Below are 15745 nucleotides of genomic sequence, written 5' to 3' on the forward strand. Positions count from 1 at the left end.
GTATGTATTATTTACACAATATCGGTAACTCAAATTTTCGTCACAACTTTTAACGAGTGTCTAAACATTCCAACTAATTAGCCAACCGCAATCTGTAGTTATTCCAGTTTTTTGGCATTTTCAATTGCTAATAATGAACCTTTCATTAACCATAAGGGGGCAATGTTTCCTAACATTTTTATTTCTTTCTGTGGCCATAGCAAATTATCCATTTAGATTTACTATACGAAGTTTAGCTCTGGAATTTAACCATTCAAAAGAGGTCATGTTATACCAAGAGTTAAGTAAAATGTTTGGTGAAGTTTATGAAAAGTCTAAAATTGAATTGTGACTTTCAAGCAAACAAGAGAAAAAGTCATTAATGAAACCAAATTTCCTTATTAAGATTTGTTTCTAGCTGTTTTTATGAGTCAACTGATGTTGATTTAGATGAGCAAATATCAGTTTTTAATGGTCCAAAAATAAAATCAATAAAATTCTTGACCAATTCATTTTGCAAGTTTTCACCTTAAAAATTAAAAGTCAACACACTTGCACAACTGCCAAGTTTTTCCCATTTGAAAAAAAATGCCTCAAAATAATTGACTTATAACTTTAACAAAACATCAGTCAACATTAAAAACGTTTCTAACAAAACAAACTTTGTCCATCAGACTTTTTCTCCTCTTCTTAAGTCAGAAAATGTCTAACACAACAACAATTTTAAAACACTTAATTCCTCCCACCAAATGCTGCCTGCCCTCACTTTTCTACCTGAGCAAAACCTAAATTTCCTTCCAACAAAATGGTTTCCCTCACCCTTCCACGACTCTATATAAACAGTAACACCACCCACAACAGCGGATCTGTGGTTACCTTTGCACTCTTTAAAAAAATGTTCTTGCGCCAGGCCTAACATGCCCTAACCTCACATTTGTACATGTTTATATTTTATCTTCTAGAAGTTTCCCGGCTACAGGGAAGAAAAGAAGCGCTGCGAATATCTCCATCAGAAACTGTCACATATCAAAGGTCTGATCTTGGACTTTGACCGAGTGCAAGAAATCTCCTAGTAAAAAAAACTGCTCTGAAAACGGACCAAAATACTGTCAGTAAACCCAAAGACTGACCTAACCGACTTGGGTTGTACTGCAGTTACTGACACACGACTCACTTTACTACTCCTCGGTGTGTTAATGGAATCAAGGAGCCAAGATGGTGCCCGGATGGACCACCGACTTGTGATCAAAATGTTTTGCCCTTTAACGACGCCATGTTTTCCGTGCTGTAAAAGGCTGCAAATTGTCCTGCTGTAAAACTGGGCAGATGTGCAAGTGGAAGCCAAATTTTATTTGTTGTTTTCCTGAATTTGATAATTTATATTTCCTTTTGAAAAAGTCGTCGGTTCTTATCTTTCTATTGAGAGTAAGAAAGTATTACAATTGATGGTACAATCAGTCTTAATGGAGTGCTAGTAGTACTAGTTATTTGCCCTTTGCTGAATTTCAGTCACTTTGTTTAATTAAGGACGTTTGAGATTGATTTGTTGAAATTCCTCAATGCAAAGGCCAAATTTTTTGCTGGAAAAGTGTATCTTAGATGAATAAACTACGGTGGTGCCTTGTGCTACAAGTAGCATGGCTAACTAGCTAATAGATACAAATTGAGAGCGTTTTTTGGCAAACAGAGCACAATTCCCCCAAAAAAGTATGGTTTAATGGTCAATGTTTGCATAAAAGTAGAAATACACATTTTTCAAACAACTACACAGATTTAACCTGACCTAAAAAACATTTTAATCCATTTTTTGTTCAAGATCTTTTCCCATTGCTCATTCACTTTCCATATTTTCAGACAGTTAAAAATAACAACCCATAACTTACAAATTATATGAATTAAATAAAGAGCCCTGCTGGTGAAAAATGTTTACAAATATTACCCGATTTTACAAAAAAAGTAGTTCCACACAACGTGGAATGTTCGCCCAGCAACCAGAAATGGCCTTTAACCTGCTAGCTTAATGCTAAAGCTAACACACAACTGGCAATGCATATACTTTATAACCTTTTAATCAAATGGATTAATCTAACTTTTACACATTCAATATCACAATTCTTGACATCTCAGTCTTACTGTATATTCTTTATCCTCTACAAGGAGCTGGCGTGTATTATTTTGCCATCTAAAAAATGTACCCCGGTGGCCAAATCAGGGAGCAGCACAATGACCATTTAATTCATTCATTTATCATATTTAGGAACAAAATTAACTGGCGTTCAAGGCACCACTGTTTTATCGTTTTTGCGGGTATGACATAAGGAATAATATCATTATGTGAATTTGTGCTCAGAGTAAACAAAATCTGTCTTTAGTTTGATATCACCCACGTTGACATCATGTCGCCTACCATGAATTGCCTTTCACTTTTGTACATCAGCGGCACGTCAATTTTCGCTTACCTCCCGCTTTCAACTGATTTGTTTACCGGCACAATTATTCAGTGATGTAGCTCAGGCTGCGTACTACAAAGGTTATCTATTTAAGTAAACACGGGCATTTGATTGTCATTTCTATATTCACGAGAACTTTTGTCTTTATATGGATGGCAGACATGAGCTGAATGTGACGTCTTATAACGCTAAAATTGGAATAGTGGTAACAGTGGAGGGGTGTCAAACTTAGTTTGGTTCGCCAATTAATGCCAATTTGATCTCATTTGGTTTGTTTTTGGCCATAAAACTTTACGTAATTGATGGCCCTAGTTGGTGTAATGACAGGTCACTTACTGTAAATTTTGTGGGAACTTCCAGGCGATTTCCAGAGTGTATTGGTCACTTTCTGCTGATTTTTGGCCATTTTTTTTTTAGGTAAAATAGGACTACAGATTAGAAATTGAGTAAAGTGCAATATACCAAACTTTTTCTCAACGCAGACCCGTAAAGATCATTCTATTTTTTCGCGGACAGGCTAATGGTGAGGGCGATAACTTAAGACAAAGTTGGGTGGGGGTGGTGCATGAACAACATCTATAATAGCAAAAAACTAGTCCGAAGCATAACAGCAATTATTAATTATTATTATAACAACTTTTCTCATTTCGAGTAGTAGCTTGAAAACTTTTATAAAACTATTTTTGACTCTGACAGACCGACACTAGGTAGCTCGCGGACCAGTGGTTGGGGACCTCTGCAATACAGTCTTCCCTCGATTATGGGAAATTCATTTCTTCGCAATTTTTTATGCTATTAATAAAAAATTAAAAAAATTTAAGTTCATAAACATGTGAAAATTCACACTGAAACTCACTTTTGCTACTAGGACTCATCACTGTAGAAAAATAATAATATACACATTTTTTGAAGTTAATAATTTGCTATTTTTTCTGCTACCAATTTTTTTTTAATTCATAAAAATGTGAAAATCCATTCTGAAACTCGTTAGCGGAAGCCACTCTTTCTACTACGACATTATAATCAGGGTGACTTTACTTTGCAATTTTTTTATTGTTGCGGCCATGTTTGGTCTACATTAACCGCGATATTCGAGGGATTACTGTAATGCGCGCATTTAATCCCGGAATCCACAAAAATTCCAGTTTTACAGCGCCCGTTTTAAGAAAAAAAGTTTTAAAAAATTAATTCTGTACTTGCAGTATGAATGAGTTACAAAGTCAGGCAGAACAATGAAGTTTGACACCCCTTTGAGTAAAAAATGGTGGTCCAAAGTGCAGTAGGGTTAGTTGGAAGTAAGAAACAAGCTGACCTTGAAGTGGGGCACCTTGACATAGGACCAGTTTGGAATCAGATCGTTGTTCTTTCTAGACTTGGGTGTCAAAATTACATCCATTGTAATGATTGCTTGGGAAAGAAAAGGAAAGAGAAAGTAAGCACATGCAAGTCAGCTTTCAAGTACTCTATTCTCATATGATTTAATTGAAAAGAAGTTTTCAAGGTTACCGCCAAACTGGATAGTTCAAGACATATTTTCCATATCAGGGCCGTTTTAAGTCTCCAGTTGTCTTTTGTTTAAGTCATAACTGAATGTTCTCAACTACAAATATTTTCTTATCTTGTCAAAAAACGCTCATTATAAATGTACGTGATCTTAATGTCAACTTCTCATGAACATTTTACACATATTTAGGTTTATAGTCATGGAAATGGTAGGAAAATTTGGATATTATTCATTTCATATTTTACAACCACCCGTTTTTTTAAAGAAAAAGTGTGTGTAGACTCTTCATATCATGATTTTGGAACATTTGACTCATAAATCTTCCTGAATATATGTTTAATAAATTGGCAAATATCCCCTATAATTCCACTTTAAATACACTCACCTGTGATGAAATGAAAATAAATATGATTCAGTTATAATCATGAACACAGTATTGTCAACACAGACAATTTATTCATATTTCACACCCCAAAAAATGTCGTTCCAACCAAAATGATAAGTACACGTTTCATTCGATAATTACAAACATCAATTCATCCAAAAAAAGAGTCAAACACTCAAGGAATGTCAATTAAAGTGCAAAATCATACGAGATTAAGACTGTAAAATTGGTTCAGGGGCTTTATAAAAGGATTTTTTTTTAAATTTACTTTCAGTAGCACAATACAGAAGGTGCCTTCACATAACAAGGAAATTGCAAAAGTTGTTTTACTCAAAAATGTCTGTAGTTTCACACTGTTGCCATTTAAAATGTGCTGTTGTCAAATGCAATAAGAGCACTTGGGTTAGCGACATTAGCATTCCAGAGTTTCATTTTTTTTCGCCCAAAAATGGGTTTAATTGCACCAAAATAAAAGTTTCTTGCATACTGGTTCCAACTTAGTTGATACTGAAACAACATTGACACACCGTAATGTGAAAAGAAAATATTTTGTCTACCAAACCTAGCAAATGATCTACAACCAGGAGAACAAATGTTTATTATTTATTACTGAATCTGGTTGTTCTTTTGCGGTAATTACTCTTGGAGTAGTCATTTGTTTTCTTTCTACAATAAAACCTGCAATGATGTTGAAAGGGAAATGGAATATATTTTTGCAATTTTGATGGAGTACGCCAACGTCGGGCTGGTGAGAAAAAAGCTTTTTGGCGTACAAATGTATTGTTGTCTTGTTAAAAATTTGAAAATAAAGCTATTTTCAATGGAGCATGTGAAGACTATTACATATAAGGCGACTTGTGCAAAAAATAATTTACTACTAGGCATTTAAAGGTTTTAAGTTTGTCCATTTTGTGTTGTTTTCCTTTATATGACGTAAATTACAGTGCAGTTCCATATTAATAACTAGCTTTGACAGTCTTTTATAAGGAATTTAGGGGTTTTGGGGATAGAATTTTAATGCTTATGGCCTGTTGCTTGGTGAATGCTAACATTTAGCTCAATATTTTAGCATTAAAAGGTACTAAGCTGTGAAAAGGTAGTCCTCAAAACTTGATATAATTTAATGGTTAAATTTTCCAGATTATTAATTTATCAAATTTTTTCAACTTTGTGATCCTCTTTCTGAAAAATTAAAATAAAGGAAAATAGTCTTATTCTCACAGGTATTGTCCAATGTTTTGAAAAATATCAAGTTTAAAGTTGAATGCAGTTTATGAAAATATCATGATCAGCAAAAAATAATATGCAAGATTAATAATAATGGCTTTCCACAATTAGGTATAAAATTGAGAATCCTTGCAAGCTAACTTTCTATTCCATCAGTCTTGGTGCGAATTAGATAAATGTACAAAAATGAAATTTTTGTTAACTCAAGTGCAAACTTGTAATAAATCACTATTGCACTTTTTTCTTTAAATTGACGACAGAGTAATTCTCTGCTATTTAGCTAGTAGACATCTATTTTATTTTAACTGGGAGGCCTTGCAGTGATTGGATTCGATCGCCAGTCCAAATGCATTAATGACCCTGAAACACAATCACCTGTTTTCCAAAAAAACAGGTCAAGGTTTCATCCTCAATTTAGGTTGTACGAGCGTTATAATCCCGATCAGTGAAGATAACAGACCACAAAATGCAACCACCCCAGCATTAGACTGATAAATCCTCAATTTGTCCAACGGGATGGACAAATCGCAAATATTTTTGACGGTATCTATGACAACAGCGGGATGGGATTTGAAAATATGCAAGAGCATAAAAAGAAAGGCATCCAAATGAGGGATGATGACTTCCGCCACTTCGGGATTGTCTTGGAGATGCGCGTTCATTTTCCGCATGAAGCGCTCATCCCGAGTCCTCTGCGCCATCAAGCGGGAGATGACGTAAACGTCACGGATCAGGCCAGCCACGAGCGAGAGGAGGTAGCATCGCGATGCGCAGACGCTCCAGCGCTCCTTATCGAGATTCGGGAGAAGGCCGACGGTCCCGGCCCAAAGCGCGTTGTCGCAAATAAAGTAGAGCGCACGGTTGACGTTGGCGGCGGTAAGGCAAAGGCAAAGTGCTCGGTCAGGGAGTCGTACGCTTCGCTTGGCAGCCTCGATGGCATTTAGCGCGTTGCCCAGTCTGAACACTGACAGAAAAAGCAGAAAAAAAAGCGGAATGAAAATGTGCATGGAGGGGATAATATCCATCTAATAGTATTCAAGATTAATATCTGTCTTTTTCAAATTGAAAGGGCACCTGGCCCATAATGACCCAAAGTCAGACGTTAGAGATGGGATGTCAAACTCACTTTGGTTCTCGGGCCACGTTTATGCTAGATAGATATCATGGGGGCCGAAACAGTTCATTTTAGCTCTAAAAATGTCATTCATTTGCCGTCATTGATGACGAAGAGCAGTTTAAGTGAATTGGACATCTATGATTGTCAATAGCAGGCATTTTGCGTCAGTCCATTTTCATTTTATGGTACTTATAGGTCACTTGGCCAGGCGGATTGAGGGTTTACCACATTGGTCTTCGGTTTAAATCCAGGTCGGTCCACCTGTGTGGAGTTTGCATGTTTTCCCTGGGCCTGCATGGGTTTTCTCCGGGTACTTATAAGTAATTTGGCCCGGCGGTTTGAGTGTTCACCACATCGGCCTTGGGTTCAAATCCAAGTCGGTCCACCTGTGTGGAGTTTGCATGTTTTCCCTGTGTGGGTTTTCTCTGGGCACTCCGGTTTCTTCCCAAATTCCAAAGAAATGCATGGCTGATTGAATCCTCCAAATTACCCTTAACCCCGAATAATTGGCTAGCCACCGCTTCAGGGTATCCCCCACCTCTGGCCCAAAGTCAGCTGGGATAGGCTCCAGCACCCCAGCGACCCAAGTAAGGATAAAGCGGTTAAAAAAAATGAATGACTCAATCAATATACAGTGTTCCCTCGGTTATCGCGGTTAATGAGGACCGGCACCACCCGCGATAAGTGAATTTCTGCGAAGTAGGGATTCCTCTTCAAAAATGCTTAATTATAATTTAATTCAAAAAAAAATTATTTGTATTTTTTTATCTTTTTATTTTTTATTTATTTTACCCCCCTGTATACAGTACACCATATCGAATACGGGTAGAGAAAGTGAAATTCATGTTATAACAAAAAAAAAACTGTAAAATATGTTGTTTCAATGTAATATTTGTATTTTTTTTCCCCAAAAAAATCCGCAAAGCTCTGAGTCCGTGGTAGCTGAACCGCAAAAGTAGCGAGGGAACACTATCGTATTTATTCAAGTGTAACACGCTAAATTTTTTACCAAAAAACCTGAAGCGTTATACACGAATCCCGGTGAAATACAGTAGAAAAGTCGGTCGGGCAGAACAACCCCGCGGGCCATTTCTAGCCCCCGCACCGCACGTTTGAAAAAGTTTTTGAGCCTCAAGGCTGCCGTGACTAGGTCAAAATTAAATGCTTTAGGATGTGAGTTTGGCCAATTTGACTGCGACCTCATATTGCAACGAGAGGGGAGAGATTTTTATTTGCACAGCCTGTATCATCATGAAAGGCTCATATCATGTCTGCCGCTGAATTTTAAATGGTTGCGGAGCCTTGAAGTGGAAAAAAGTTGGGGAAAGCAAAACTCACTCACACTGAGTCTCAAAAGTGTCCTGCTGTTCACACAATGGATTCATTCTGGTGGAGTTGAAAGACACCTTAGCAAGTCACGAGTCTAACATAACTTTTATTATTTTTTTACCTTTCTTCCCTTTATTCAATTATAATAGAAAAGGTTTTCTTCAGAAGTGGCGAGCATCTGATGAGATTAAAGATTCTAACACACTACTTGCTGAAAGTGTGTAAAATTAACATAGAAACGTTGTTCAAGTTCGATGGCTTTCATCTTTTTGTTCAGCAGAATTTATCATCGGATAGCAAAAAAATGAAGAAGAAAATTTAAATGAAAAGAGGCAAATTAAAAGAATCTGGAAATGGTTCAGTGATCTGAGAATTGCTGCCGTTGAGGTGGTCCGGGTTCGAGAGAAGCCTAGCAGCCCACTAGGCTTATAAAGACTGTTCAATAAGATGATAGATTTATATTTTTACCCACCTCTAACTAACTTATTCACTACCATTAATTTTGATTCACTAACATTAATTATGATATGACATCGGTCAACATTAAAATTATTAAATTAATTTAAAATGAGGTAGGAATGTTAAGGTCACTCAATATGTAAAATTTAAGATATTTTGACTTTTGGTCCCCCCACTCAACTAATCTCAAAATGGATCATGATTAATCTTAATGACTGCCAATTTCCTCTCCATACCCTAAAATAATAATGCCATTTTTTTTTATTTTCATATGTTAACAACCAAGGGAAAAAAAAAAAAACCTTCAAGTAAAAAAATAAAAAAATGTTGCCTACTCTGTTATTTAATACATTATTGACTTAAAAGACAGGCTTCTACAGGGAAAGGTCAACTACAAGCTGCAAATATCCGGCTGGTAACATTATGAAAAATTTCATTTTAATACTTTAAATTGATCGTACTTACATTTTCTTCCGGAACTCATGTTTGCCTCCAATCTACTGAGTTTGATAAGAAGGTCTTTTTGTCGTGAGTTGTTTCGAAGGCCATACACAGCGAGGGCACATGCATATTGGGTTGTTCTAAAAGAAGAAAAAATACAATTAAAATGTTTGTTAGAGTTACCAAGAAAAAAAAAACACCCAGGTTAGCCCTTTTATCCACATATTATTTGTATGTAAACACTTGAAGAGTTTTCACTTAACTTGGATGCCATTGACGACGCCAGACCATTTTGACTGAAAGGGGCGAATAAATTTACTTTTTTCCCCTTTATGGGCACTTATTTAACTTATTTACTGCTTTAGACAACTAATGCAGTTTGAATTGAAGATAAATTTGACTTAATAGCACAGAAACACGAGCATTTTAAGCTAATTTGCCCAGCTGAAATTAATTAGTGTCTTTCAACATCAGCTGCATGCAAGGAGATAAATACTACAGTGAAAAAAATGACTTATAAAGTGTTTACTGTTTATTCCTGTCAAATACAATAATTTAGTTAGTATTTACAATGTTAAAAAAATACAAACATGATTGATAATGTCCCCAAAATAATAATTAGTAATATGTATTTTTTTAACTGACAAAAAAGTTACTTGCCTAATAAATAGTTGAAGCACCCAAATGTCAAAATAAATAAACAAAAACACTTTTATAAAATAGTAGCCATTTTGTCTTGAAAACAGTTGACGGTTTAAAGTGCCAACTTTTGAATGGTTATCCACTGTCGAATAGTTCAACTTAAAAGCAAGTGGAGTCGTTTACGTCTAAAAATCAAATTAAATCGTAACATGGGCAACAAATTGTCACGAACTTTGACTCAAAAACGTACCTGAAAATGCGATCCCTTCCTTGACTCTGGTTGATAACATTTTGAAAGATCTCCATTACTACTTGCCTAGTAGTACAACTTGTTCCACTCTGGTCTTCCTAGATTTGACACAATTCACAGCAAATATGATCGCGATAAATTACCTCAGGAATGACGATTAGTTTGAAGTTTAAGGTTAAAAACAAATGGCATTTAAAGCTCGAATTGTGGAAAAAGTTTGTAGCACGTTTCTTTCTCTTCTAGTGAGTTGCAAACAGGTGTGTTTTTTTCCCAACCCGGAAGTATTCACCAGCCAGACGGAAGTGGAGACAGGGTCACGACCCAACGCGTCACTGTTACCATAGTAACCACAAACGAATTCAATGACCAAAAAAGTACATATTATAATCAAACTTTTGGCCAAAAGTAAAGTTAAAACCGGACGCATACTTTTGGTTCTGAATACGAGTGTTTTGTTTTTCTAGGAACGTATGTCAAACCTACTTGGAACACTTTTACTGTGTTTAAATAACAAAGATGATAAATACCTGAATTGCATTGAATTTTAATTTGAATCAATCAACCATTTTATCGCTCATTACCTATTATAGTTGAATATGTAGCAGAAAAATCTAAAAGAAATTAAAGCCTTTTTTTCACATTGCCGAAATTTCCTCAAATTTTGCAATATCATCTCATTTTCTGAAGCACTTTATCCTCACTAGGTTCACGGGGGGTGCTTGACCCCAGAAGTGAGGGACACACTGAATCGGTGGCCAGCCATCACAGAGTACAAGGATACAAGCAACCATTCACGCGCACACTCAGACCTAGGCGCACTTTAGCTAGTTTCAACCAGCTAGCCTAGCATGTTTTTGGAATGTGAGCGGAACCCAAAGAAAACCCACGTAATTCCGGAGAAAACATGCAAATTTTTTGAATTGATTTGAACCCTAGTTCTCCCTACGAGACCAACGCGCCAACCACTAATCCACCGAGGCGCCCAATTTTCCAATAATACATAGTTTATTGTGACAGTCATTTTAATTATACCACTGGTCTGAGCCTAGAATTGATTAAAAAGTGATTTTAAAAAAACCCTGAATCCAAAAGCACACCCATGAAAACTCCAAGGATTCATCTGCACCTCAGAAGCTCGCATTGCTCAAAGCCTTTGTCAAAGGTCGCCGGATATTAAATCAATATATGACTCACTGTTTGACCCCCCCAAAGCATAAAATTGGTTTGAGGCAGTCCCAGCTCATGTTTCTGTGCCTTGTTAGTTTTTTCTCATCCAGAAATATTTTGGGCACGTAGTAATGCGGATTCGGAAGCACTTCAAATGGAACATTTATTCTTTCTAAGTACTCCAATGACACCAAATGACTTAGAAATTGAAAGTGAAATCTATTCACACAGCATAGAAGCAGACTTCAAAATGAGCGTGATTAATAACATCTTCCACATATCTAATCATCTCAAAGATAAAATTTAGCATGAAAAATGGGCTGATTTCATCTAATTAAATTTCCAGAAATGGCTCATGCTTATAAAAAAATTATCTACCATGCCAAGTTGATTCATATTGCCTTTGATATATTATTATTATTATTTTTTGCAAATTTGTAATTGAAAGATCATAAACGTGATGGGAAACTCAGATATGAGAAATTCAATACTTATTGAAATGTGGAATTGTCATATTCAAAGTGAAAATATCAAATTTTAACTATTTTTTTATAAGACGCAATAGTTATGGTGGTTTGATTTCTAGAAAAACAACTTTTGCTGACGTAACGTCTGTTTTTTTGCGTAATATACGGAGATTTAAGCAATATTTGTAGAAAAGTCATAAAAGGATGTGATTAAAAACATGACATACTTATTTTTTGCATCACTGGAAGTTATTCAACTTTGGGTGACATTAGGTCAATATGAGAAATTCGATTTTGGAATCATTTTGGAGGTTAATGTGATTTCTGCTGATAAAACTTTGATGAGAATGACTATTGTTAATATAGGTGACATAGTTTTAAATGAATAGATTTTCCGATAGTGGTGTCCCTTGAGATTTAGTGTAAAAAATGTACCACAGCTCCAAAAAAGGTTGGAAAACACGACAATAGTAATAGTTGTGGTAAGAAATTGTCTTTTTTACCTCAACTACTGGGAATTGAAAGAGAATTTCATACCATAGTCAACTAATATTAATCCATATATACCAGGGGTGGGCAAACTTTTGTTCCTGGGGGCCATATTGGCTTTCAAAATTTGACAAATGGGCCCCGGGTCAGCACAAGATACGATACAGATAAAAAAGTGCATCCGTTAACAGTACATATGAAACATAAACAGAAAAAAAGGACTAAAGTATTAACATACTAATCACTCATCATTAAAGTAAAAAGTATAAAGTACACAGTAAAGTAAAAAGGAATGTCTTAAAAAATATTAAAATGTCATTTAAAAAAGTTAGAGAGGCTGTAAAACACGAAAAACAAATAAGAGTGGACAGAGCGACTGCCACTGGTTTCCGTATGACAGCGCCATCTTGGGGAAAAAAGAAAAAAAACATTATTTGGACAACGTCAGCGGGCCGGATTAAAAAGCCTAGCGGGCTGGATGTGGCCCGCGGGCCGTAGTTTGAATGATATATATATACTATAAGGTGCAGTGACAGCTTTTTAGAAAATAAATGTTTTATTTGCTCATTATAGTGCGGATATAGGGTAAATCTATTTCAATGTAAGGTAATTCTAACGAGATGAAATGTAGTTTTTTTTTAAACGGTTCCCAGATTAAAGGTCAAGCTTCACTATGAACAAACTGTCACATCCAATGCAGAGTCATTTGTTGTGCGTCTATATAGCGGAAACAGCTTGGCCAACCTTATCACCAATTCTTCCAAGTTAATTAAGCATAGTGAACATTGAAATCCTCACAATACTGATTTCCTCAACACAATAATAACAAACAGAGCTTAATTTGCATTCCCTTTCTTTCTTGACGTTTGAATCGTTTCAAAGCAATGCAAATCATGTTTGTGGTGGCGAAAAAAAGGGCTTGATAATGGAATTCTATGTAACACTTGAAAGTAAGTGCACACATTTCATTTTATGCTTTTGTGGTTTTTCCAAAAATGGCCGCCCATGCATAGAATATTGGAAAGTCAAGTTCAAATGGATTGTTTCCAAATTCGTTGGTTTATTTGATGAGGTCATTGCATTCATTTGCATATGAGTTTGACCTTGAAGAGGATTTATTATAATGCTAATCATTTCTCTCCATATAGAGTTGAAAGATGTTGAAAAAAAGTATTACATAAAGTGCAATAAGTGTTTTATTTTTAGCCAAAGTAGTTTGCCAATGACTCATTGAAATTCCAAGTAAGTTAGCATTTGATAAACAATGTCGCAGTTGGTTGTTTTAAATTGTTTTTTTGAATTATCAAATGATAATTCCAATGGAAATAATAATAAATTCAATTAATTTTAAACAGATGAATCAACTTTAAAGCCTTCAGGGGACTTATTTTTATCCTCCAATTTCGCATCCTTGACAACAATTCAATTTAAACTAATTTATTACCTTGACTTATTTTTTTTGATGGTTTATGATTTTTGTTCAACATCGAGTACATTTTAAAATGTTTTATATAGACGATATGTCTTTTTATGTTGAACCAAATGTGTATTCATGCCTAAATTCAAACATAAATCCAGTCATAAAATGGTTAAAAATAGGATTTTTTTGTTTAAAAAAAATATCATCCTGAGAATTTAAAGTATCATTCATTTAGGGTGCGCCTTATAATCCAGTGCGCCTTATATATGGGGAAAATGTCATTCATTGAGGGTGCGCCTTATAATGCAGTGCGCCTTATAGTCGTGAATATACGGTACCAAGCAATATAACATTTCAAAAAAGGATGACTAGATGAGAGGAAATAGAAAGGCTCAATCGAAAATTCATTTCAGTCAGTAATTGTCGAGCAGTCCGGCGGCCATTAATAACAAATATGATAAACACTGGATATTGCAGCATTGGATATTGGACTTATTTACTGCCATTGACATATCTATTTATATCTATTTGCACTGAGTCTTAAAGTTTGGATGTCTATTGCCGTCAATGGCAGCCAAAGAGTTAAACTGGTCTTAAAAACAGAACAGATGATTCCTCAAAATGGAGTTGTCTATTCTTTTGTTTCATAAATGTGTTTGCTTGGAGATAACATGTTGTTTTATGCAGGAAAGGCACTCGGAGTGCCGCGTTCTGTAAATACAAACATGAGAAAAGCCTGTCATTTACTGACAAGCGCCTTTTTTTTTACCATCCATTTGCAGTATGATACATGCACTCTATTTCTCTGACTACATTTTGTACTGCTGCGGAAAACATGGTGAGATGGAGCATTTCGTGTGAGTTGGAATTTTATGTGGGCCAAGGGACAATTTTGGCTCCTGTTAAAAAAAAAAAAAAAAACAAAGACATTTACCTGATGAAACTTGATTTCCACAAGTCAGGCCCTGACATATAACCAAATAGTTACTTACCTACCCGCCTACCTACCTATCTATTTACCTATCTACCTATCTTCTTACCTACCAAACTAGTACCTATCTCGTACCAACCTACCTAAGCCCCCATACAATCCTGCCACCCATCCACTAACCTACCAACTTAGTACCTACCTGCACACCTACCTACCTTGTACCAACCTACTTAAGCCCAATTACTACCCTAACAACCACCCACCCACCTACCTACCTACCCAGCCATCTACCTACCTACCAACTTAATACCTACCTACCTACCTACTTACCTACCAACTTAGTACCTACCTGCCCACCTACCCACCTACATACCTACCTACCTACCTACCTACCTACCTACCTACCTACCTACCTACCTACCTACCTATCTACCTATCTACCTATCTACCTATCTATCTACCTACTTACCTACCTACCTACCTAACTACTTAGTACCTACATGCCGACCTACCCACCTACCTACTTATCTACCTACCAACTTAGTACCTACTTACCTAGTATCAACCTACCTAAGCCCCCTTACAACTCCCCACCTACCTACCTACCTACCCACCCACTTTCCCACCTACCTACTTACCTACTTACCTACTTACCTACTTACCTACTTACCTACTTACCTACTTACCTACTTACCTACTTACCTACTTACCTACTTACCTACTTACCTACTTACCTACTTACCTACTTACCTACTTACCTACTTACCTACTTACCTGCCTACTTACCTACCTACCTACCTACCTACCTACCCACCGACCCACCGACCCACCTACCCACCTACCCACCTACCCACCTATCCACCTCCCTCCCTACCTACCTATCTAACTTCACACATCTGTCTGTCTCTTTATCACTCTCCCTAGACTACATAAAGAGTGGTGTGTATACTTTTCCAACACATCGCAGTAAACAATTAGGCATCAAAATCCAATCGTTTATTTCATTCTGTGGCCAATCTTGGGGGAAATTCTCCACTTCTTTTTAACACGCTCTCCCGATGGTGTACTCTTGATGATGCCACCCAGAGTTTAGCAGATGCCTCGACAATCACAATGATACGATAGCACAGCCCAGATTGATCAATGGCTACAAGAAGTTTCACCTCTGACTGGGAGCACGATCGACGGGAAATATTTTCCGCCCGCCCGCACACATGCGGCGCCACGGGCCAAAGACATGTTAGATCGGGTTTAAAGCAGCGGCGCGCGTGTGTAGGAAGCGGTTCTACGGTATAATCTTAAGATTGAATCCTCAAAGGCAAATTTCCGATGTGGCAAGCTGGGAGGTAGCACAGGACCGGAGAAACCCCGGTGTCAACTCTGAGCGTAGGCGTTTTTTGCAGCCCAGCTTTGCTAAGTGCTTGATGTTGGTCCTCAAAACAAGCCGTGTTCATTATCCTTGGATTTTCTACAGATTTGCTACAGCGT

General features: G+C 36.6%; 2 protein-coding genes across 2 annotated transcripts in view; one reads left to right on the forward strand and one right to left on the reverse strand.

The window, feature by feature from the left end:
* The window catches only part of LOC144183136 (RNA polymerase II elongation factor ELL2), a 33432-nt gene extending 30112 nt beyond the window's left edge, over positions 1–3320 (forward strand). The window contains exon 12 of the mRNA XM_077710307.1: positions 942–3320. Within this exon, the coding sequence (XP_077566433.1) occupies positions 942–1052 (111 nt within the window). The 3' untranslated portion in view covers positions 1053–3320. The remainder of the gene's footprint in view (positions 1–941) is intronic.
* Positions 3321–4222: 902 nt separating this feature from the next.
* Positions 4223–10090, reverse strand: pex11a (peroxisomal biogenesis factor 11 alpha). Its single transcript, XM_077711817.1, has 3 exons — positions 9784–10090; positions 8916–9031; positions 4223–6509 (listed from the first exon to the last, which is right to left on the reverse strand). The coding sequence occupies exons 1-3, from the start codon at positions 9837–9839 to the stop codon at positions 5941–5943; spliced, it is 741 nt and encodes a 246-aa protein (XP_077567943.1). The 5' UTR covers positions 9840–10090; the 3' UTR covers positions 4223–5940.
* Positions 10091–15745: the final 5655 nt, after the last annotated feature.

The sequence above is a fragment of the Stigmatopora nigra genome, chromosome 2, assembly GCF_051989575.1.
Source record: "Stigmatopora nigra isolate UIUO_SnigA chromosome 2, RoL_Snig_1.1, whole genome shotgun sequence".
Taxonomy (NCBI): Eukaryota; Metazoa; Chordata; class Actinopteri; order Syngnathiformes; family Syngnathidae; genus Stigmatopora; species Stigmatopora nigra.

What these genes read in the sequence shown, in the direction of transcription:
- pex11a (XM_077711817.1), bottom strand. Translation starts at nt 9,839, where the DNA reads ATGGAGATCTTTCAAAATGTTATCAACCAGAGTCAAGGAAGGGATCGC. An exon ending in GGAAGGGATCGCATTTTCAG is followed by an intron (nt 9,032 to 9,783) that starts GTACGTTTTTGA and finishes TTCTTCTTTTAG; the next exon opens with AACAACCCAATATGCATGTG. An exon ending in CATGAGTTCCGGAAGAAAAT is followed by an intron (nt 6,510 to 8,915) that starts GTAAGTACGATC and finishes TTTTTCTGTCAG; the next exon opens with TGTTCAGACTGGGCAACGCG.